The following is a 26,130-nucleotide window of genomic DNA, read 5'->3' as shown; positions in this document are numbered from 1 at the left end:
GTCTAATAGTGACACGGAAGTAATCCCCGGGACAAACCTACGATCCCCCATCCACTCATCAAGATTCTTTTTGAAGAGAGACAGTGAGGTGCTCTGCCTAACATGATTGGAATTCTATTCCAGAGCGAAGGGAGCCTCTGGGTTATGAATCTGTCCCTCCAGCATGTTCTATTTATTTCTGTGCTGAGGTTCAAGTCCCCCGAGTCTGTGGCTCTAAGGGATTTAGATTTACTGAGGTGGAGCATGTCCATTAATTCTGGGTTGGACATAGCTTTATATGTCAGGCATAGATCACCTTGAAGTAGGCGGTATGCAACTGAGTAGAGCTAGAGTTTTTTTAACAGAGCAGCATATGGCATCTGTTTGAGTCCCTTGATCCTCCCGGTGAGGTACTTTTGGGGTCTTTCTAATTGCTGCAGGTATCGGGTAAGGTACATCCCAAACGGGGCATTGTATTCTATGATGGGTCTGATGAGGGATGAATAAAGGGGCACGATTACCTCTCTTGGTTGTCAAAGGAGAGATTGCTATCAACTTGGGTCCCCAGATCCCTAATTACTTTCTCTGTACTTAATAGGTTACCACCTATGTGGTAATTTGTGGGCACATTGTTTTTGTCAAAGGGTATGACTAAACACTTTTTGGCATTTAGCTTTAGACCATGGCTCTGGCACCAGTTATCCATCTCTGCAAGACCTTTTTGAAGGATGTTTGTGTCAGCTGGAGAGTTGATTATGGCACCCAGTTTGCAGTCATCTGCGAACTTGGTGAGCCATAGTCCTCACACGTTGGCCTGTACCTCAGAAAAGTAAATACTGAACAAGAGAGGTCCCAGGACAGAACCTTGTGGGATGCCACTTGTGACTGGTTTCGAGTCTGACATGGCTCCAGCAACTCTGACTCTGTGGGTTCTGTCTTTGAGCCAGTTTGCGACCCATCTTGTGACATAGGGGTTTATATTTAGGCTGGATAGCTTATCTATGATGCCTGAGTGGGGTATTGTGTCAAATGCCTTTGCGAGGTCCAGATAGGCTGTGTGGACCACCTTCCCTTCATCTATGGCCTTGGTGACTGTTTCAAAGAAGTCGACCAGGTTCAAAAGGCAGGATCTGCCCTTGACAAAGCCAAATTGGGTAGGATCTAGTGTCTGTAGGTCCCCAATGTCTTTGCTTATGAGTTCCATGATGATCCTCTCCATAGCCTTGCAGACTAGGCTAGTCAGGCTTATGGGGCAATAGTTTCCAGGGTCCGCAGAAGCACCACCTTTGTGGAGTGGGACCACTGTTGCTGTACACCATTCTTTGGGCACATATCCTGTAGTGAGGCTGAGATTGTACAGTAGTTTTACTTGAGGGATTAGTTCTTCTTGGAGTTCATGTAGGATGCAACCCGGGACGCCATCTGGTCCCATGGAAGCAGTGTTTTTTGCTTTGGAGAGGGCGGCCTTCACCTGAGCATCAGAGATGTTTAGGAGGCTGCACTCTGCCTGGATAGATACTTGCTCTTTTTGGGGGGAGGGGGTGGAGAGGTTTGCACTGAACCTGTCTGCTAGGATATTGGCAATGTCTATGGGTTCAGTGTATTTTTTGTCACTTAGAATCAACTCAGAACAAGTCTGGGAGTTGCATCCCAGGTTCCTAACATAACTGAAAAAAGCCTTATGATTGTCTTTAGTGTCCTGTGCAATTTTTCTCTCGAAGCTGGCCTTGGAGGATTTTATGAGGGATCGTAATTTTTTGCTAGTACTGATCAGAGATGCCTTCCCTTTTAGGGATTTTGCTCTATCATGTAGTAGCTTCCTGCTTCTGTTGTACAGTTTATTTATGGCTGGGGTACACCAGACTGGACGCCTGCCTTTGGATGATTGGGTCTTGATTTTGTTTGGGATAGCATGATCCATGCATTCCTGGAGATGTCCGTAAAATGCATTTGTATAGGATTCTGCAGTTTGGGCTGTAGTTTCCACTGGCCCTGGGGCCTTGAAGGATTCCATCTCGGTTTTGAGAAGTGTGAAGTTTGCTTTTGAGAAGTTTTTCACTGTGGTTTTCTGGGCTGGGGGTGGGGTCGGGATGTGGATATCCAGTGAAATTAATTTATGGTCTGACCTTACCAATGAGGGATATACTTCTGGTATGGAGCATAGAGTCCCCATGTTGGTAATGATCAGGTCTAGTATGTTTTCCCCTCTTGTGGGAGTGGTGACTAGTTGTTCCATAGCATTTGAGTTTATAAATTACAGGATCCTTTGGGCTAAGGTGCTGGAGCTTGAGTAATGCTCCCAGTCTATGTTTGGGTAGTTGAAGTCGCCCAATATAATGGTGTTCGGAGAGATCTTCATGTTCTCCAATGTTTTCAGGAAAGCCGAGTGGGATTCCTGACTTTGAGAGGGTGGTCTGTAGGATGCTATAAACTGAAAAGCAGTCTTGCCCACTGTCAGTTGCACATGGATGGTCTCCGATACTTCGTGCAATGCCACTAACCTGGAGGTGTGGATATCCTTGATAAATATGGAAACTCCCCCTCCTTTTGTGGTTCGGTCCGGGTTTTGGGGCCGAAAAGCATGATATGAGGTATAACCTGGTAGTGCTGGGGTGCCCTCTGGAGCCTTGAACCAGGTTTCTGTCACTGCACAGATATCGATGTTCGCCATACTGAGGAGAGCTTTGAGTGCATGCATCTTGAGGTTAAGACTTCTGGCGTTTAGCAGCATTACCCTTAGTTTCTTGTTCCTTGTGCTGTCTATGGAGGTGGGTTTGACTTTTGAGCCTTGCCTAAAAAAGGCACTATGGGGGTGGCAAGAGCCTTTGCCAATATCCAAAAGCCCAGGGGTGACAGGTGCAAGCCGTCCCTAGCAAAGCAACGTGGCTTGTCGAGCATGTCATCCCAGGCTGACAGACACTGGATCCCCTTTGAATGACACCAACATTTTAGCCAATTGTTAAAATCAATCATTTTGTCTTTATACTGTGGCATCATTCTAGGTGAGGGTAAGATGCTGCTCAAGGTCAGGGTCATACTGGCCTGGGCTACATGATCAGAGAGCTCCTCTATGTCTCTTTTCATGTAGTCGAGGGAGGTACGTCTCAGGTCATTCACGCCAGCATGTACAATGACTGAGTCATATTTGTATTTGCTTTGGAGTGACCTGAGTGCTTGCGTTATGTGGTGGATCCTAGCACCCGTCAGGCAGCTCAGTGTGACCTTCTCCTTATTCAGCCTGGTGAGCGGGACGTCAGTGTGTCTGACAATAGAGTCACCTATTACAAGAGTATCAGGTGTGTTATTCAGCCTTAAGGGCTGTGACTGCTTGGCACACTGACATTGTGTGCTATGTGTTGTACGTGTTTTGTTTTGGGGTAGCGTTTGCTTGGATGTCTGCTTTGGAGGTCTCTGTTGCTTAGGTAGATTTTTGTTTAGAGCCTCCGAGTATGTTTTTGTGTTTTTATGTGTTTGGTTCACTGTTGTGGTGGGACTATGTGATACTGGAATTGTGTTGTGTGAGGTTACCTTCTCCTCCTGACTGGTTACACCAGTTTTGAGATAAGAGAGCTCAGCCTCCAGTTTGGCTATATGGTTGCATCTGTCACATATATTTGAACCTGTTTGGAGGAGGAGATGGTTGTCCGTGTACATGAGACAATTGTAACATTGCCTCAAAATTCCCAGATTCACCAGCTGGACTGGAGAGGAAACCATTGACTGACCTTAGAACATGCTAGAGTAATATAGGGAACTGAATTAAAACGGACCAATAGGGGACAAGGTAATTGTAGAGAGTATAAGAGTAAGTAGTGCTTATGGTTTATTAGTGCTAACTTGTAAAATTACTTATTTGGACCAGTGAGGGGCCTTAGAATGAGAATATGGTGTTTAATTTGAGAGATGGAGCAGTTCTAAGGGAAAAAGTGAAGAGCAGACTTTGTGGAGCCAGGAATAGTTAAACCCAATTAGGCGGTGCTGCCCGATGTTGCGCTATGCGCAAAACCGCGCAAAAGAGGGTTTTAAGAGAGGGAGATCAAGGAGTTAGGAATTGACCCAAAATGGCCAATAAAACTACAGTTTCAAGGCAGTAACCACTCCCACAGGGGCAGGCAGGCTGCTCAATGTTTATCACTGCCACTGATGAACACAGAGACTTCCCTTTAGCCCAAGCAAACAATGGCCTCCAAGAAACTTACAAACAGTTCAGAACAGCAAATCTGTAACTGAACATTTTTAAATCTCAGAAAAGTGGGAATGGCTTCAGACCTTTTGCCTTTTTGACTACCTACATAATTGTTTACCCAGACAGTGTTCAGCAAGTTATTGTCATGATTTTTTGGGGTTACAATATCAGTTTGTATGAAAAATACTCATGCAACACAACGTGAAAGTGCATCATCAGAGTTCTTCCTAGCTTGGATGAGCATTCTAAAGGACCTATAAAAGCAGGGAATGTTCCAGAGAATAGCAGCAATACCACTCTAACTGTCAAGTGAAAAGGGACTTGATGTAAAGCAGATGGAATATTATCCCAAATAAATAACACAGACACCACTGCCATTTGGGTTAGGTCTGAATTGATGGTATCCCTTAAAACCTGGGATACCAACAGAAGGACCAGTACGACTGAACAATGCTCTGTAACAAAAGCAATGTCACAGCCCTCAGCCAGTAACTTAACTTCAAAGTTCTTCACCTTATTGGTGAAGCTTTTGATATTAATCAACATTTCAGGTGATTTCTCATACACCCTTTTAAAGGCATTTTATCTATGTTAATAATTCTTGTAATAAGGAAACTTTTATGTCCAAGGTACATATTGTAACCAGAAAATAACTGAAGTTTGCCAAATAAAATCTTTCCATAAGTAATGTTGTACTTGAAACATAAGTCACTGGTCTTATTGACTCTACTACACATACCATTCAGAAGCGGCCCAAATGTTGACAGTAGAAAACATCCAAAAAGATTCATATAAAATTATTTTGTTTTTACAAAGCTCGATGATATCCTGTACAGACTGCACCCACTTTTTCAAAGATGTTCTTCTATCATGTACAGCCAAAGCACTTGTTCTCATATACAGTCTTAAAACAAAATCTTGTACTGTACTTGACAAATGGAAAGCTGCCATAATTGCCTGACTCTTCAAAGTAAGCATTCTTAAACATAGGAACACTTCTACCACATAGCTGAAATTTCCCTCGAGGCAAAATACTTGAATATTTAGTTTATAAACATCTTCTCACCTACTCCCAGATTAAATTAATTCTTATGAATGCCCAACATGCTTTTTGTCTCTTCTATAATGGCACACCTGCTCTGCATGCAGTTACTGAATGCTTATTTTAAAGTATAGACAAAAGGGAACTCAACAGGTTCATATTTAATGACTTTGAACTTGTTGATTGTCACGTGCGTATCTTTAAATTTGACTTTATTCACTTCGCTCAATCTTGCCTCCTTGGTACAAGAACTACCTGGTCATAGATTAAAATTTGCTTTCACTATTTCCTCTCCTAAGCCACGGTGTTACTCTTCTAAGCCATTGTGCCTTAAGGTTCAGTTTTGAGATCCATTCTACTCTTATTCATTACTTCTATCCGTTCTCTGTCTAAACCTCTCCAGCAGTTTAAATTAGTAGTTCATGCAGATGATCTCTTCCTCCTTACCGAAACAGGGAATAACTCTCTAGAACTCCTAAAAGCTATTTCATTGTCAGGCCTTTCTCTGGTTTCACTCATATAATCTCTTGTAAACCTCAATAAAACCAATATGATACTCATAAATTCCATTTTCCTCTTATTAACCGACCATAATCTTCTCACTGTTGATAGCTGCAAGTGTTTAGGACTACACCAAAACCCATATTTGTTCTTCATTCATCAGATCAAATCCACAACCTCCATAATACTAAAATATACATATAAATTTTCAAGTCTAACCAAAGACACTCAGCTAGTATAGAATAAAGCCATCTCATCTCCAAACTTGAATACAGTCTGCCACTAACTAACCCGAATAACATCCGGACAACATATCTTATAAAAATACAAACATTGTTATTTAGTAAACCTTTTTGATATACCTATACACTATTTTCTCATACTTAGTCTTGCAAAATCCCTTCAAGTAACAAAAAGAGCCACCTACTTGTTTGCAAGCATTTTATATAGCCTTTTTTACAATGAATTTTGTCCTACAGTTTTTAAAAGATTACACAACTGAATCTCATTATGCCCTAAATTATCATCCCTAGAATCAGCAGCCTTATTTAACAGAGTTTACAATTAACACTAACGAATGAGTAGCCCATAATTCAAACCTGCTGTATAGAACTGTATATCCAGAAAAGTACACAAAATGCCTTCCATTATTTATCTTAAAATATCTTAAAATTATCTTGATCCTTGATTATCTTAAAGGCCTACCAAATGCAATTACTTTCCTTATAATTCACTTTAACATCTCTTTGAACCTTTATTCCATCTCCATACTGTGTCAGCTTATGCCCTTACTTGAACTACTGTTATCACTCGTTTCTACCAAATGCTCTTGCCATCTGTATAACTTCTTATCATACCAGTTGCAACGCACATTCTTGGTACTTCATTCTGTGTTTAACTTTCATAGAATCTGCTGATGACTATTAAAGTTTTCATAGTTTTCAAAAGTGAAAATACTTGCAATTACATCAGTATAGAGCCTAAAAACTGCAAATTGTTGTGATAAGCTGTAAATACTTCTACCTGTATAAGTTACGTGTAGCTCTCTTACCACTTTGTGGCCAGATTGTAGCTGAATAGACTCACATCTGACCCAGAACACAAATGGAGCACATAAATAAATTAATAAATACATAGATAAAACATTATGGGCAACGCATGCAGTGGTCCAGAGATTAGCCTTATCACCATACAGCAAGAGGTTCTCCAGTTTGATTCTCAGCTGGAGTGCCTTCTGTGTGAAGTTGGCATGTCCTCCCTGCATTTGCATGGGTTTCTCTGGGTGCTCTGGTTTCTTCCCACATTCCAAAGACATGCATCTAGAGTGTTTCTACCTGGGCTACTCCTGAAAGCAGGCTCTCTCCCATTCAAACTTTCCCGGTAAACAATGTTAAATAAATAGTTGTTAATATTCAAGATGAATTCAGCATGAGCAACTAAAATAGTTCGGGTAGAGATGTCATTTTTCAGGGCTTGCCTGCCTGGTCTCAATTCCAAGTCAGTCTAGTTGGATGTATCATATGCTTGTAAATGACATCTCTTAATGCAAATGCAATGAGCCATCTCATGGGGGGATATGCCCCCTAGGAAACATTTGAATTATGGAGAGGATGAGAAGCTCATCTTGGTAATGTGCACTCTGCCATCCACCCTCACTCAACAGACTATGACAAGCAGGGGTAACTGTATAGTTCTGAAGTCATCATGTGGCTGGGTAAGAAGGAGTGGGTATGTATAACATTACTGCCTATGGCTTCCTTTTTATGGTATAACATTGAAAAAAGAGTAATCTTATAGGGCCCCCCCAGAGGGATCCATGCATTGACTGGACTAGTATTATGGGTGCTATAAATCCGGTGTGATAGTATGTTTTATTATTCACTATAGTTCAGATTTGAACATGCTAGATAGCTGGAATCTTGTGGATATAGTTTGATGCCTGATTGACACATCTCTTACCCATGTCCTGCATATACCCTTTCTTCTTTCTTTCAACTATCTTTGTTAAATGAACCTGTCTATCCATTCTTCCATCCATCCATCCATCCAAAACCCCTTTACCCATTTTTTGCACATGGGGTTAGGGTATCACTTCACCAGTGACAATCATTTAGAGCCAAGGTTCACACAACTGGGTGGCTAGCCCTGTGTTCTTCCATACTACACACTCTCACATACACTCATACTTATGGACAATTTAGAGTGTCCAGTCAACATACTGCATGTCTTTGAAATGTGGGAGGAAAAAAGGGTACCTGGAGGAAAGCCACACAAACAGAAGGAGTACATACAGACTCCACATTGTAGGCACGCCAGCTACGAATCAAAGCAAAGAATGTCTTGCTGTGAACTGACAAGAGTCTCTGCTGCACCACTGTACCACCCCTTTTATTAGATGAATGAAGTTAAATAAGTAATAAAGAACACATATGCACAGCTTAGCACCACACTTAATTAGCTGAACTACTACATGATTGCTATATTATAATTTTTTATTCACCCTTGACATTACTAAGGACTTTGTCCTTTGCACTTCCCCAGCTTAACTCTGGCTACATTTATATATTATAGTATAAGCCCAAACAACTGATAATAGTTTTCTGCTGCAGTAATTTGCCGTTTTTTCTCCTTAGTGGTCTCCGTCATCTTACTAAAGCATGACCTTTTCTCACAACCAATTACACTTCATATTTAAATTTGAATTTCTTAAAATACATACTTCTTTAAAGTTATTTCTTGACCTTTCTTCTCCCTCTTAAGTTCTCCTTCTTTTCTCTTTCCCTGTGGATGTGCAGTGCTATTTAATCCTCATGTAGTAGTTGTCTGAATTTGTGATGACTCTAATGTATGCTCACTTGGGTGAGATCACCAGACAGATTGGTCATCCAGTAAAGGCTTCATATCTTTCCTCTCCGATGTTTGGCAACCTTTAAATAGTAATATTAGCTAAGGGATTCAAGAACACAGCTCCCAGCATGCAGTGGAGGGTGTGGGGAGCTTTGTCCCAATATATAATTTGTTTCAGTGAATGCTCGTTTGGTGTGTTGTTATCACTGAATATATGTGAGTGAGATAGCCTAATGTACTGCTCTATTACATCATTTTTATGCATGAGTGATGTCACCTACAGAGCTCTCCACCACTAGTTCACAACTTTCCCTGACTGCCTCCTTTATGTTTCTGTTGGGCACTTTCAGATCACTTCAATGTCATGTTATGCTGTTGTATGGCTTCATTTTCCTAATCTGATAACATCTGCAGCTCTTTGAATTGTTGATGGCAACATTTTTTGGATACAGTCAACAGTGACATACTTAATTTGTTTATCTTCATTAATAGGTGTATTTAAACTATAATATCCACTATTTGAAATCTGTATATCTTACCTCTTTTTGTACTGTATCTTGCAAACCTGTAGTTCCTCTCACACACAGACATTGTTCTTGCATTTGTACAACATTATTTGCCTTTATTTTGTCTTGTTTAGTTATTTCTGCAAGGAGAAATGCAATGAAGTGGGAAAAAGACAACTGTTCTTTTAAAACTCATTACATCTGAGTGAGGTCTCCAGATGCATCTGCAGTTAACTCCTATTGATGCCTTTAGGCGTCAAATATTGCTTGTTCAAATTTTCATCAATAATTCCAAAATCATACTATGTACAAAGTTGTAAAAGATTTCATCTTAAAGCTTACATAATAGCAAACTCAAGTGCATTAATATTTGACCTCTGTCTAGTGCAGGTAAGTAAATATAAACAGTTTTTATGATATTAATTTATATAGATGTCATTTTCACAAAGGCAGTGGTGTTTCCATATTCATAAAGTATAAGCACACCTCCAGACTAGTAGCCCAACATAATGCATCAGAGATAATTCAGCTGCAGCTAACATTGGTTCATAGGTTCATACTAGGCTATCTGCCCTAGGGCATTTATAAGCCTAGCCAGAGTATGTTTGGCTTTCGCCACCCATTTTAAATTAATTTTGCTATGCCCTTTTTCGAGGTTGGTATACTGTGCCTCTGTCTAACAGTGACACAGAAGTGATACCCGGGGTAAACCTATGATCTCCCATCCACTCATCAAGATTCCTCTTGAAGAAAGTCAATGAAGGACTCTGCCTAACCTGGACTGGGATTTTTTTTAAGAGTGAAGGGAGCCTTTGGGTTATGAATCTGTCCCTCCAGCATGTCCTATTTATTTCAGAGTTGAGGTTCAAGTCTCTCGAGCGTGTAGCTCGATGGGATTTGGATTTTTTGAGGTGCAGCATGTCCCTCAATTCCAGGTTGGACATGGCTTTATACATCAGGCACAGATCGCCTCTGAGCAGGCGGTATACCACTGAGTAGAGCTGGAGTTTCTTTAACCGGGCAGCATATGGCATCTGTTTGAGCCCTTTGATCCTCTTGGTGAGGTACTTTTGGGGTCTTTCCAGTTGCTGCAGGTGTTTGGTAAGGTACATCCCAAAAGGGGCATTGTGCTCGATTATGGGCCTGATGAGGGATGAGTAAAGAGGCACAATGACCTCTCCTGATCTAGATGTGAATCCCTTCATAATTAGGTGGGCTATATAAAATGTTTTTCTAACCACTTTGGCCACATGGTTGTCAAATGAGAGATTGCTATCAACTTGGGTCCCCAGGTCCCTAATTACTTCTTCTGTACTTAATGGATTACCACCTATGTGTTAATTTGTGGGCACTTTGTTTTTGCCAAAGGGGATGACTTTACACTTTTTGGCGTTTAGCTTGAGGCCATGGCTCTGGCACCAGTTGTCTGTTTCTATGAGGCCCTTTTGGAGGATGCTTGTGTCGGCTGGAGAGTCGATTATGGTGCCCAGTTTGCAGTCATCTGCGAACTTGGTCAGCCACAGTCCTTCCGTGTTGGCCTGTACCTCCGAGAAATATATACCGAACAAGAGAGGTCCCAGGACTGAGCCTTGTGGGATGCCACTTGTAACTGGTTTGGAGTCTGACATGGCTCCAGCAATTCTAACCATGTGGGTTCTGTCTTTGAGCCAGTTTGCAACCCATCTAGTGACATAAGGGGTTTATATTTAAGCTGGTGAGCTTATCTATAATGCCCGAGTGGGGTATTGTATCGAAGGCTTTTGTGAGGTCCAGGTAGGCTGTGTGGACCACCTTCCCTTCGTCAATGGCCTTGGTGATGGTTTCAAAGCAGTCGAACAGGTTTAAGAGGCAGGATCTGCCCTTACCAAAGCCAAACTGGGTAGGATCCAGTGTCTGTAGGTCCCCAATATCTTTACTTATGAGGTCCATGATGATCCTTTCCATAGCTTTGCAGACCAAGCTAGTCAGGCTTATGGGGCGATAGTTTCCAGGGTCCGTTGAGGCACCACCTTTGTGGAGAGGGACCACTGTTGCTGTACGCCACTCTTTGGGTACATATCCTGTAGTAAGGATGAGATTGAACAGTAGTTTTATGTTTGGGTTTAGCTCTTCTTGGAGTTCATGTAGGACGCAGCCCTGGACACCGTCTGGTCCCATTGATGCTGTGTTTTTTGCTTTGGAGAGGGCGGCTCTTACCTGAGCATCTGAGATGTCAGGGGGGCAGCACTCTACTGGGATAGATATTTGCCCTTTTGGTGGGGAGGGGGGGGGAGTTTGCTCTGAACCTGTCAGCTAGGATGTTGGCAATGTTTGTGGGTTCAGCGTATTTTTTGTCATTTTGGACTAATTCTGAGCATATCTGGGAATTCCCACTCAGGTTCCTAACATAACTAAAGAAAGCCTTGTGATTATCCTTAGTGTCCTGTGCAATTTTTCTCTCAAAGCTGGCCATAGACGATTTTATGAGTGCCCGTAGTTTTTTGCTAACACTGATCAGAGATGCCTTCCCTTTTTGGGATTTTGCTCTATCATGTAGTAGCTTCCTCCTTCTGTTGTATAGATTGTTTATGGCTGGGGTCCACCAGACAGGACGTCTGCCTTTGGAGGATTGGGTCTTGGTTTTATTTGGGATTGCATGATCCATGCATTCCTGAAGGTGTTCATAGAATGCATTTATAAAGGATTCTGTGGTCTGGGCCATATTTTCCACAGGCCCGGGGGCTTTGAAGGATTCCACCTCAGTTTTGAGGAGTTTGAAATTTGCTTTAGAAAAGTTTTTCACTGTGGTTTTCTGGGCAGGGGGTGGGGTCGGGATGTGAATATCCAGTTGGATTAGTTTATGGTCTGATCTTACCAGTGAGGGATACACTTCTGGTCTGGAGCATAGAGTCCCCATGTTGGTGATGATCAGGTCCAGTATGTTTTCCCCTCTTATGGGAGTAGTAACAAGCTGTTCCATAGCATTTGAGTTTATGAATTCTAGGAACCTTTGGTCTAGGGTGTTGGAGCTAGAGTAATGATCCCAGTCTATGTTTGGGTAGTTGAAGTCGCCCAATATAATGGTGTTTGGAGAGACCTTCATATTTTACAGTGTTCTCAGGAAGGCTGAGTGAGGTTCCTGGGTTTGGGAGGGTAGTCTGTAGCAGGCTATAAACTGGAAGGCAGTTTTACCCACTGTTAGTTGCACATGGATAGTCTCTGATGCTTCGTGCTGTGCCACCAACCTGGAGGTGTGGGTATATTTGATGAATATTGATATTCCCCCTCCTTTTGTAGTTCGGTCCAAGTTTTGGGGCCGAAAAGCATGGTATGAGGTATAACCTGGTAGTGCTGGGGTGCTCTTGGGAGCCCTGAACCAGGTTTCATTTACTGCACAGATATTGATGTTCTCCATGCTAAGGAGAGTTTCGAGTGCATGCATCTTGAGGTTTAGACTTCTGGCGTTGAGTAGCATTACTCTTAGTTTCTTATCCCTTGTGATACCTATGGAGGTGGGTTTGTCTTTTGAGCCTTGCCTAAAAAAGGCACTATGGGGGTAGCAAGAGCCTTTGCCAATATCCGAAAGCCCTGGGGTGACAGGTGCAAGCCATCCTTAGCGAAGCATCGTGGCTTGTCGAGCATCAGGTCTTTGCCTGATATAGGTCCCCACCCATGTCCCAAGACTCACACTCTACGTTCCTAAGCACCCTAGAGAATATTCAAACACTCTCATAATGGTGACTTCAATCACCCCTCCATTAACTGGGAAAACTAGTCATGTACCAATACAATTGCCCACCGTTTCCAGGAATTCATTAATTCTAATGCCCTCAACCAGCTCATTCTTACCCCCACTAGAGGTAGAAACATCCTTGACTTGGTCATTACTAACATGGGCGACCGTTGCTCTACATCAATAGTCAGCTCCTCCCTGGTTAGATCTGACCACAAACTAATCACCTTGGAAATCCACATCCCACCCCTGCAAAGGTAACCACCATGAAAAACTTTTCCAAAGCTAACTTTGGGCTCTAAAAACAGAGTTGGCTAGCTTACCGGCACTCATAACAATGGAGAATTGTTGCATGACTGCCAAATCTTACATGAATGCACTCTACAAATATATACACAAATGCATGGATCTTGCCATACATAATACAACCAAGGTTCTCTCCTCCAAAAAAGGAAACCAATCTGGTGGTCCCCTGCCATGAACAGTCACTACAACAGAATGAGGAAACTGATGCAGAATAAGGTGAAGTCCCAAGACTGGAAAAATTCCCTTAGCAGCCTCAACAAAAAGTTGAGATCCCTCATCAAATCCTCTAAAGTTAGCTATGAAAACAGAATTGCAGCAGATAGTAAAGGCAACCACAAGGCCTTCTATAGTTATGTAAAGAATCTCCACAGCAATACCCAGATTTGCTCTGAGCTACTGCATAATGATACCTTTTATAGTGAGCTAAAAGATATTGCCAGTATACTGGCCAACAGATTCAGTACCAACTTTACCCCTCTCTTCCCCACCAAAGGACCAATCACAATACCAGTAGATTGCCAGGCACCCAGTATTACTGCTGCACAGGTTAAAACAGCACTGTTTAAGGCCAATAATACATCTTCTATGAGATCTAAAAATATCCCAGGCTGTGTTCTACATGAACTACAGAGTGAACTGGCATCTCACCTGTGTGCCCTGTTCATTCACAGCCTCATCTCAGGCTTTGTCTCTACCAAATGGTGCACTGCTACAGTCATCCCTCTCCACAAAGGAGGAGTGAGTACAGACCCTGGGAACTACCACCCCATTAGTCTGATATGCAAAGATATTGAATGTATGATAATGAACCTAATAAACAAGGATATTGGGAATCTCCAAACACTGGACCTCACACAGTTTGGATTTGTGAAGGGTAGATCATGCCTGCTCAACCTGGCTGACTTCTTTGAATCAGTCACCAGAGCTGTGGATGAAGGCAAGGTAGTTCATACAGCCTTCTGTGATCTGGCCAAGGCCTTTGATACCATTCCCTACTCAGGAATCATAGAAAAACTCACTAAGCTAGGCATCAACCCCTATATCACTAGGTGGTTGCAAAATGGCTCACAGATAGAACCCACAGTGTGAAAGTAGCTGACTCCAAGTCAGACTGCTGACCTGTCATGAGTGGAGTCCCACAGGGTTCGGTCCTGGGTCCTCTCCTGTTTGTAATCTATTTGTCTGAGGTCCAGGCCAACAGGAAGGGACTCTGGCTGACAAAGTTCGCAGACAATTGCAAGTTGGGAGCTATTATTAATTCCCCAAGTGATGCTGACATCCTACAGAAAGGCCTCACTGAGACCAGTGACTGGTGTCAGAACCATGGTCTTAAGCTCAATGCCAAAAAATGTCATCATCCCCTTTGGGAAAAACCTGGTTCCCATGAATTACCACATCAATGGTAGTCCACTGGACACAAAAGTAGTCATATGAGATCTGGGAACACAGGTTGACAGCAACCTCTCTTTTGACCACCACATTACCACTGTGGTCAGAAAGTCCTTCTATGTGGCACAATTCATTACTAAGGGTTTTGCATCCAGGAAGAAAGAGGTCATTGTCTCCCTCTACTCTTCCCTCATTAGGCCAATCATCGAGTACAATGCCCCATTTGGCATGTACCTCACTAGACACCTGCAACAACTGGAGAGGCTGCAAAAGTACCTCACAAAGAGGATCCTAGACCTTAAACACTTATCCTATATGGACAGACTCAATACACTCCAACTATTCTCTGTCTCATATCACCTACTTAGAGGCAATATCTGCTTGACTTACAAATCCATGTCTGATCCAGCTCTGTTAGAAATGCTACATCTAAATAAATCCCAATCCCTCCACACCACATGCTCCAGAGACACAACCTCAATACCACAATCAACAGAACAAGCTGGAGGGACAGGTTCATAACCCAGAGACTGCCCCTGCTGTGGAATAGACTTCCCTTACATGTCAAACAGAGCACCTCACTAGCCCTCTTCAAGAGAAATGTTGATGAGTATGGGAAACAGAAAATTCACCCCGGGGATCACTCCAGTGGCTCTACTCGACAGAGGCACTGGCAATTAAGGTCAGGTGGTATGATGCCAGGGTAATCCCATAGGTCAGGCTTGTAAAGGATCCAGGGCCATTAGCCTAGTGCACACCTATGAACCTATGAACGTATGTGAGGACGTAATTTGATTCTGTCAAAGGCTTAGTCTCCACCCATTGGAAGTTACAGTCCAAACTTCCTGAGCCCCATTGGAGTGAATGAGTTAAAGGAAAATAAAACAGCCATTGTACTAAAGCTGCACTGAACAAGATAAAAGTGTAAAAGTAGCACTGCTTGCCATTTTAATGAAGTGTTTTATGTAAAAGAAAATCTGCACAGTGGTATATAACTGTACATTTGTTACTGTGGAAATATAGCTAATTTCAAAAACAAAATTAAAATTTGGTTTGTGACTGTGCAGATCTGCACATCATGTCTATTGCTCCTTGAAGATTCAGGCTAAGACATAGCCAAAGAACAACTTATTTGTACAAGGATGAGTTGGAATTCCTCCAAAAGTATGTAACTGCGGAAAAGGAAGGTAGTCTTCTAAAAGTCTGACCAAAACCACAAGAAGTCATATTTGGGGACTTATAAATGGATGGACTTTATATTAATCCTGGTTAGTTAAATGTTGCAGAAAGAATAGGAGCTACAGCATTACATGCTTGAGCATAATCATTTATGAGAGCTCAAATTTTTGACAATTCTAGATCTTTTAAATGCCTTATTTTCAATTTCTTATGGAACTATTTTACAATTTGCATATTCACTTGGATTTAACTTTTCTTTAAGTAAAGAAGTGTATTGCTTAACTTGTAGTGCTTCTGGCTGATGTTTTACTTTACTAGCATAAGGGTTTGTACATCTTACCTGTGTACCAACCAGTGTGATGTCCATCCTTGGAAGGGTGTTTGCTAATACTTACTGTTCTCATTTCAACATTTAAAAGCTGCCTTATTTTAAGGATAAAAAGTAAAGTGCATTCTTGCTTTATTAGATTTAGATTTAACTAAATGGTGGCAGTATACAATAAACTTGGGAAGGAAGGGGTGGTTGTGCTGGAAAATCACCATTTAGCCCCATTCTGAAAACTGTTTTTTTTGTGTGTGTGTGTGTGTGTGTGTGTGTGTGTGTGTGTGTGTGTGTGTGTGTGTGTGTGTGTGTGTGTGTATACACATGCATGCAGGTAGACACAAAGTTGTTCTGGACAAGTTTCAGTTATTGTTAATAAGTTTGCTCTGAAAGGTACTGGACTCATTCTTAGGTATGTAAAATTTTAGGGAGCCAATGATTACAGCTGTTATCTGTAGCCATGCAATGTGGGACTTAGCTAGGTAGAGATTGTGTGTGTGTTGGCTATTATCTAAGACACCATATACCTTTAAAGCCACTTGTCTTTGTATTTTAGCAGGTACCAGTGGTGGGAGTCAAACCCCATACTGCTGGTTTCACCGCATATTCAAACATGGTGATAGTCTGGAAATAAAAGTCCATAAGACCTGCCCATTACATATAAATTGGTGGAAGTAAGTGGGATATGAGATTATTCTTTATAATTTTTATCAGCCATTTGTGTGCATGTTTGTTTATAGTTCATTACTTGTATCTGATATGAAACAATGTAATTGTTTCCTGTAATTTTTTTTTCAGATAATAGCAAATGTACCTGATGTTGCAGGAAATACTCATAAATGAAAATTGTATGTTGAAGCTAATTTAATAAATAAATCAATAAATCAATACACATTCAAGAATATCAGGCAATGTAAATAAAGATTATTCATCTCAGCATGGTTTCAAATACTTGCAGAATGTTCAGAAGTGGCAAATGATGTATATAGGTGTCTTTCTGGAGAATGTTTTGCAAAAATGCAATCCTAACAATAGTAAAGAATGCTAAATGTAATGTAAATGTGCCATTAGAATCAGTGTATGGTCTATAGTTGTATATCTTGTGAGTTAATTCTATGATTACCTGTGTCAACAGAAGTAATACTGTTAAAAAGTTAATAAATAAATAAAAAAATATTGCGCTCCTTTTTTTAAGCCAAAATAAACAGGATCTGTAAAACTGGTCATGAGTATAAACACACACACACACACACACACACACACACACACACACACACACACACACACACACACACACACACACACACACACACACACACACACACACATCTGTAAAGGCACATAAGGATAAGTGCTCATCATATCCTAATAAAATGTATAGAAAACACATGAAAGAATGAATTTTATTGTGGTATGGAATATATTTTAGCATTCATTTTAGCCCATGTAAAAGGCATTATATTTCATATCATTCTACAGTTTTCTTGCTGAAAAGCACTATAAGAAAATTACTTCAAATAATGCAGGCGTGAAATACATTGTGATCCTCAACATTTACTTATGCTACAGGCATAATTTAAGGTGAATGCTTTTCCTGGGCTGGCATTCCACCTGGCAGCAGTGAGAGTAACATAGTTGCTTGACGGATAGGCTTTCCAGGACAGTCACTTGATTCTGATGGTCCATGGGGGAAGGGGTGAACTTGAGGTTCTTGTTCCAAAAATGTCATTTTACGATGTTGGTCACCATGCCTCGGGGGGAAAAATGGCAGTGTTACTTCATGGTCCTTGACAGCTTCTTCAGCCTGAAAAAGAGAAAATCATCACATTTATTGAAGAAGCAAATTGTTAACACATATTTTACCATGTTTATTTTATGAATGCATCATTTAATATCATTTTTTGTCTACTTTAGATTCCTAGACAGTGTTTTAGTATAGCTATCCTATGGGAATAATTTATGTAATTCAACTGAACACAAAAGCACTTATGCCAAATAAGTCATGCCAGCCTCAAACAATTAGTCAGATCTAGAACTTGATCATTATTTTAATTATAATTGTTCTATAACAAAGTGAAGGGCATAATTTTATATACCTACCCCATGTGAAAAAATATGATAGGATTGTATTATGTGCAGCAACGCCCATACCAACAAAATGCATTTTCCATGAATTCTATTTGCTTGGGGTCAGACAGTTCTTTTTATCCCTTCCCTTTTAATCTCCACCTAGTTCTAAAGGAAAATCTTCTATTGTTGACAGAGGATTTACTTTGATTCTGAAGCATGGGAATGCTACGGTAAAAGTCACCAAGCTGGGGTAATGATCATATTCTCAAAACATTTTAGGTGGGGATAGGTATTGTGCACCTATACAAATTTTTACAAGTAGGTCTACAGCTCAGAGGAGGCAAGAGGGAAAGAAATATAAAAATAAGGAAAATGCAAAGGAAGATGGGAAAAGAGTGAATGTGAAGGGAATATGAGCCAAAGGAAAACGGGAAAAGAGTGAAAGTGAAGGGAATATGAACCAAAGGAAGATGGGAAAAGAGTGAGAGTGAAGGGAATATGAGCCAAAGGAAGACAGGAAATGAGTGAGAGTGAAGGGAATATGAGCCAAAGGAAGACGGGAAAAGAGTGAAAGTGAAGGGAATATGAGCCAAAGGAAGATGGGAAAAGAGTGAAAGTGAAGGGAATATGAGCCAAAGGAAGACAGGAAAAGAGTGAAAGTGAAGGGAATATGAGCCAAAGGAAGACAGGAAAAGAGTGAGAGTGAAGGGAATATGAGCCAAAGGAAGACGGGAAAAGAGTGATAGTGATGGGAATATGAGCCAAAGGAAGACAGGAAAAGAGTGAAAGTGAAGGGAATATAAGCCAAAGGAAGACAGGAAATGAGTGAGAGTGAAGGGAATATGAGCCAAAGGAAGACGGGAAAAGAGTGAAAGTGAAGGGAATATGAGCCAAAAGAAGATGGGAAAAGAGTGAAAGTGAAGGGAATATGAGCCAAAGGAAGACAGGAAAAGAGTGAGAGTGAAGGGAATATGAGCCAAAGGAAGACAGGAAAAGAGTGAAAGTGAAGGGAATATGAGCCAAAGGAAGACAGGAAAAGAGTGAAAGTGAAGGGAATATGAGCCAAAGGAAGACAGGAAATGAGTGAGAGTGAAGGGAATATGAGCCAAAGGAAGACAGGAAAAGAGTGAAAGTGAAGGGAATATGAGCCAAGGGGTAAGGATCCATAAATGAAAGTATGTTTCTGTTTGTAACCTGGGGAAAAAACACAAAATTAAGTGTCATGCTGAAGATCATGCAGGAAGCTTACATATTATTAGCAGTTAATCATATGATGCGCTCTTTCTTTTTATGGATTGTTTATTCAGTGCTCATATCATGATTGACAGTAGGGAAGAGGATAACTGCATTTATTAGAATTTGGGTATTACAAATAGAAACAAATGTGACAGGTTTATTCCCTCAGATAAGAAGTGCAAGTATGCAAAGGCAGAGTTCTAGGTTGTGGGTTTGTGTTCAGGGGCTGTTTATGTAGGAACTAGACCTGCTAACACTTCGAGTTATTGTATACAAAAGCAACTGACTTGCTGAAATATCACAAAGAAAAATCTGTAGCATGTTTCCCATTTATAATTATGATGTATATTATCTTGTTGCACATTTTGTCCTCTTATTAGGAAAGTTCATTAAAAAAACGCTGACTTATGAAATAGTTCTTGTAGTAATGGCCATAGCTATGGAAGAGAGAGGGCCACTGAATACAGACTGTCTGTTAAATCAGGAAAATACCTACAATGGCTTCATCTCATATGAAATTCTCTTGTTTTGTCAAAAATGAGAAAAAAGCAGCTTTATGTAGCCTGATCATTATGTCACAAGAGTCATTTTAATAGCACTTATAAATGACACACATACTGTCAGTCTTTTCATACTCTGACTGTGCTAATTCTAAAATAACCTTTGCATTTCAGAATCAGCAAAACAACTGTTTTTTCTTGAAGAAAAGCTGAATGGCTTTGCTTAATATGTAAATATGGCTTTACCATTTGATATTAGTACTGTTTGTGCAATGCAGTAATAAAGACTTCTGACTAGAACATTATTGTTATTGCATAGTGTGATAATATTTTGTACTTAATCATTCTAAGTATTTGTCAGCCTGGTATTTCTAATGCAGTATGTCACTTCTATCTATATGATTTTTCTGATATTAATTTTATTATACTTCCATTAAGGCCTGGTACCATCAACAAATGAATAAATAAATTAAACAAATCAATACATCACATCACCAAATTCACCAATGTGATGGCAATCACTTATTAGAAAAAATGTTTCATCATCCCTTTGCCATTCTCCAATAAAGACTGAAAAGCTTAAGGAATTAGTAACTCTCTCAACGTAATACGTAATGTTAAATAGATGAAAATATGTGAGTAACATTTTATTCTGCCTTACAAATCTATTTGGTCATCTTAGATACTTCTCACATTACAAAACCTCTTGGCCACCCACAACCAAAAACAATCTTAGCCTTTTAATTTGTGAAAAAGCCTACTGTGAAAACAGTGTTGACATCTAATTTTTCTAGTTAAGTCAAACCTACTAATAGGATATCAAAATTAGCCAGCCTGAATGCAAGAGCTTTCAAACAAGTTTTATTTACCTTAGCTATTGACTCACTGATATACAGGGTGTCATTAAAGAATATTTTCCGTTCTAACTTACATTATTAGAATAACAAAAGATATACATCCGTGTACGCAAGCAGTAATACCTGACAGGGTGTGTGTGTTAACATGAAATTAATGTCCACCCAGCGGCGTTGGGCCTCTACACCCCTGGAAGTGGATTAATTACACATTAACACACACCATGGAGGGCATTATTGCACTTACAGAATGGACTCGCTGTAAAATTGCTGTGTTTTACCTATATATATATATATTTTATTACTATATATTTTTTAGTATATTTTTGTTGTAAAATAGTTCCTCCATGTAATGTTTCGAACTTGCTGTACTATATGTTAATGGTGTTGGAAGAAGCATTTTACAGCCAAAATATAACATTAAAAAAAAAAAACAGGTTATTTACTTCAGTTTTTGGTGTCTTACTCCTAAATCATTAGATTGGCAGTCACTGGAGATTGATTGTTTGTTTGTTTGTTTGTCTTTTCGGCTTTTCCCGGTTAGGGGTCGCCACAGCAGAACTCCAGTCCGCTAATGATTGGCAGTAGATTTTATGGTGCCGAGTTGCCAGCCTGATGCTCAATTGAAGTTATTAAATAATGACATACATTTGAGCTTAAGACTATTTTTTTTCCTTCAAAAAATTCATGGTAACTTAAATTCTTTACTTTAGCAGCTTTGTAATTTTATAAGAGCAATAATTAAGTTTATATTTTAGAGCCTTTGTTCCCCCTTTATTTTAGGCTTTATCCACATTTCTTCATCTGAAAGGTGTAGAGGTTTGTAAACCTCTTTGCTGTTGCTGCTTCCAGTATTCATCTCACACACTCACTCTCACTCACACACACACACTCACACACACACACACACACACACACACACACACACACACACACACACACACACACACACACACACACACTCTCTGCTTCAGAGAAAATACATACTATCAAAAACCCTGTTTTTCTAGCAACTTTCTAAGTTTATAAGAGCAACATTTAAAACCTGTCTTTATTTTCAGCCCTTTGTTACCCCATTATTTGTGGCTCTGTCCAGATTTCTTTTATGGTCGAGGTACGTAAAGATCTTATGTGATGCCGCCGGGGATCTCTCTCTCACACACACACTCACTCTCACATGCTCATACACACACACACACACACACACACACACACACACACACACACACACACACACACACACACACACACACACACACAAACACTCACACACACACACACATTTTTTTATTTCAAATTTGCTCAACAGCAGAAGAATTGCTTAGCCAGAGTAAAATAGTAGTTTAACCAATCTCTCTCTCTGACACTCATACAAGCATGCACTTTCACACACTAACAGTTTTTTTTTTATTTTACTTTTATTTTATTTTATACTTGCTAAATAGCAAAAGCTCTGATTAGTGAATATAAAATAGTAGCTCAACTGATCTTTCTCTCTCACACTCCTACACGCATACACTTTCACACACAAACACACACAATTTTTTTAGTTTATTTTACTTTTATTTTATTTTACACTCGCTAAACAACAAAAGCGCTGCTTAGCAAGTGTAAAATAATGGCAGCTATTCCGTTTTCTCAGTCCAAGCTCCACAGCAGCTTGATATGCTGCCGTGAAGAAGTGGACTTATTTTTCAATGGGCATTACTTGTTTATTAATACCCTGCTGGAGAACATTCCTTCTCTAGTAAGGGTGCTAATGTACAGTAAGTGCATTCTCTAATATAAAATATTACGTATGGATGTGTTGTAATAATAAGTTTATTTCATGTTCTTGTGGTGACAAAAGCAACGCATGCTATTCATGTAAAAAGGGCCGTATTATAACCAGCCATTCATTTATGATTTTTGTATTGTAGTTATAAGTCACATTATGTTACCAGAAGGGAAAATGTTTTCATATACAATCACACATTAAGTCCCAAAAGTTCTGCATTTACACCTTGATTATTCCTGTAGTGGAGATCTCAGGAGGACCAAAAGCATCAGCTCATCTGAAATCTAAGACTGGATAACAGCCACCTGGGTGAAATTGAGCCCAGACAAATCTGAAAGCTTTGGGAAGTTAATTTAGATCTAGAGAGCCAAGGTACTTCTGTGATGTCTCCAGTTTAATATTTGGCTTACTCACTGCTCTTACTGTAGAGTCTGATGAATAAGGCATATGGTTTAGGAGGCAAACTTTATGCCAGAATAATACTAAAGAAAATATCGGTCATTGTTAGGTCTGTCGATAGTCACTTTAGATATGCCGCCTGTTGAAGGTCTGTGAGTCCCAAAACTGTGAATATTAAAAACAATTAGCAATTAAAAACAGAGAATGTGGAAAATTCTGTTGCACACAAGTATAATTGTGTTTGCAGTAAAGCAATTCTCTTTGCAGTCTCTGATATTGAGGCTACACCCTTTGGAGCCACATTACTTGTATAATCTAACTCCAAGATTGCTGTACTTGGGATGAGGGAAAATTCTCAGAGATACAACAATTATACTTACTAGATATTTCCCCTAGGCATGTCATACATTTCTGGAGTTGCAGGACTCCAATATGGAATCTTGCACTTACTACAGGAACCACCTGATTATTATAGAAGATTTACGTAGCTTGGCACACTAACCTGCGTGATTCAGCTCATCCACTTCAATTGTAGGGCTGACAGTCATAAGCAACAGTCACTCAGCATTTTTAAGGCACTCCCAGGCTGTAAAATACCACCATTGCTCATATAATGCTTCTCATCTCTCCCCTCATTTCAGATGCAGATGTCCCCAAGCTTGACAAATGACTGCATTCATTACTTTGATTTGTGTTATTTAGAGTTTCTTTAATGTTAGTTATATCTTTTTAAGTAGTGTTCTACCTTTTGCATTAAGAGTGAGATCTTTGCTATTTTTAGAGAACTGTTTTCGTTTTTTTTTTCCTACTTTAGTGTATTTTCCAGAAATTGTTGTGCTGTTACATCTGCTTGTAGATGTTCTAGTTTGGCTGTGTTGTTCTGCCTTCAAAATGGAAAAGGATAAATGTCTTATAAAATTTGTCAAATATGGTCACAGAATCCACTCTCAAGACATGACATTTGCTTTGTATGCCCCAGGATGGAACACCTGGACTCCTTTTGCAATATCTGTGAGAATTTCAGTATCAGGATCTTTCAACACAGCAAAATTAAGTTCATGTTGCTGGGACTCCTACCAGTCAGTTCTGCTTTCTAGATACAAGCTATGAGAAAAACAAAACAAAAAAGAAGATGGATTGATAAATCTTCCCCTAAAACAGGGGTATTGGACTCAAATAACTATGAAGGCTGCATGATGACTGGTACAGTTAGCCAAGGAAAGGTAGTCAGTGCAGCTAGGAATGTAGCAGATTCACTTCTATCACCCAATATTATACTAATCTGAGTAATGCTTGATGCCAGAGAGCCACTAGTTTGAAATTTCTGCCCTAAGAATTCCCATTCTAAGTTCATAGGTAGGTACTAGGCTATCGACCATAGGACCTACACAAGCCTAGCCAAAAAGGTACCCTGGCTTTTGCAACCCAAGAAAATAATTTTCCTGTGCCCCTGTCGAGCAGAGCCACAGAGGTGATCCCCAAGGTAAATTTCCTATTTCCCATCCAATCATCAAGATTTTTCTTGAAGAGTGCTAATGAGGAGCCTTGTTTGATATAGATAAGTAGTTTGTTCCATAGTATGGGAAGTCTCTGGGACAGGAATCTATCCCTCCAGCATGTTCTGTTTATTATGCTGACAAGGTTTAGGTCCCTAGAGCATGTAGCTCAGAGGGATTGGGATTTCTTTAAGTGGAGCATGTCCAACAGCTCTGGATTTGACATAGCTTTGTATGTTAGGCAGAGATCACCTCTGAGTAGGCGATATGCGACAGAGTAAAGCTGGAGTGTTTTGAGATGGTCTGCACAGGGCAACTGTTTGAGGCTGGTAATCCTCTTTGTGAGGTATTTCTGCAGCCTTTCCAGTTGTTGTAGATGTCTTGTGAGGTACATACAAAAAGGGGCATTATACTCTATAATGGGTCTAATGAGTGACGAGTAGAGGGGAACAATGACCTCTTTTTTCCTGGATGAGAAATCTATTGTGATGAGGTGTGCCACATAGAAGGATTTCCTGACTACTGTGGCAATGTGATTATCAAAGTAGACACTACTGTCCACCTGTGTCCCAAGGTCTCATCACAGTTTCAGTGTTAAGTGGACTACCACCTATGTGGTAGCTCATGGGTTCAGAGCTTTTACCAAAGGGGATGACAATGCACTTTTTGGCATTGAGCTTAAGGCCATGGCTTTGACACCAGGCATCTGTCTCAGTGAGATCCTTTTGTATGATGTCCACATCGTTAGGAGTTTCAATTATGGCTCTTAGTTTGCAGTCATCTGCAAACTTCATTAGCCAAAGACCTTCTGTGTTAGCCTGTACGTCAGAAATGTAGATACCAAAAAAGAGGACCCAGGACTGAACCCTGTGGTACTCCACTTGTCACTGGTCTGAAGTCGGATTTGGAGTCTGCTACTTTCACAGTGTGGGTTCTGTCAGTGAGCCAGTTGGCAACCCATCTTGTGACATAGGGATTTATACTTAGTTTAGTGAGTTTATCTATAATTCCAGTGAGACATGAGGCAGGCACTAGAAGATTTAACACACAATAAGTTACAGCTGCTCCTGGAGATTTCCATTTAGAAACGTCCATTGTATTAGTACTGACTACACAGCTATGAGGCTTTTCTGCTACGTGGAGCCCAGGCTTTAATTTGTGGCCTCAATCAAGTTCTGTATGTCTCTCTGTAGCCCATCATTATCTGTTAAATGGACAAGCTGATAAGGGCACTAGTCAAAGTCCAGTTTGAACTGGATGTCTTCTCTTCTTCCATCTCAAGAGCAGAAAGAAAAGGTTCTTTTCTCTTTACTTCTGCTATCCTTCCCTGGGTCTTATTCTGATATCAGATGTTAAATAGTAAGTATTTCAGCCACTGACTCCCACATCAGCACAGACATCAGCTTCTGCACTGGTGATGACTTTCTCCTCTGCACCACTGGCTTTGATACTGAAATCATCAGTGCTGAATCCAGACAGTCTGCACTGAGGCTGATGCAGACACTTCAGTGCTATTATCTGTGTTAACCACCTTAACATTTAGAGCCTTGGTGCTAAAGACTTTCTCAGTGCCAGTGTCATCCTTGGTACGAGATGCCTACAGGGCCCTTTGACACTGATGTACTTGGCAATGAGGTCAGTGTATCCATCAACTCTTTCAATATTTACCACCTTGGTGTCAACTGCTGATAGATGGGAAGCAGTGCAGAGCCACGCCTTGGCACTGAAATACACTGTAGAGAAGTTGCCAAGAATATTGGACCCTCCCAATAACTCCCATCAGTTTGCAGCATTGGCCCCATCATCTTCAGCCTAAAGGCAGAGGGCAG

General features: G+C 40.4%; 1 protein-coding gene and 1 long non-coding RNA gene across 3 annotated transcripts in view; one reads left to right on the top strand and one right to left on the bottom strand.

The window, feature by feature from the left end:
* LOC122801121 overlaps positions 1 to 26,130 on the top strand; it is a 375,071-nt gene that overhangs the window by 152,563 nt on the left and 196,378 nt on the right. The gene's annotated exons all lie outside the window — the stretch shown is intronic.
* The window catches only part of LOC122801120 (fetuin-B-like), a 163,037-nt gene continuing 154,265 nt past the window's right edge, over positions 17,359 to 26,130 (bottom strand). Inside the window, exon 7 of the mRNA XM_044070648.1 lies at positions 17,359 to 17,773. Within this exon, the coding sequence (XP_043926583.1) occupies positions 17,546 to 17,773 (228 nt within the window). The 3' untranslated portion in view covers positions 17,359 to 17,545. The remainder of the gene's footprint in view (positions 17,774 to 26,130) is intronic.

The sequence above is a fragment of the Protopterus annectens genome, chromosome 4.part1 (assembly GCF_019279795.1).
Source record: "Protopterus annectens isolate FY-2018-M chromosome 4.part1, PAN1.0, whole genome shotgun sequence".
Classification (NCBI taxonomy): domain Eukaryota; kingdom Metazoa; phylum Chordata; order Ceratodontiformes; family Protopteridae; genus Protopterus; species Protopterus annectens.
This window is presented reverse-complemented; position numbering and strand designations above follow the sequence as displayed.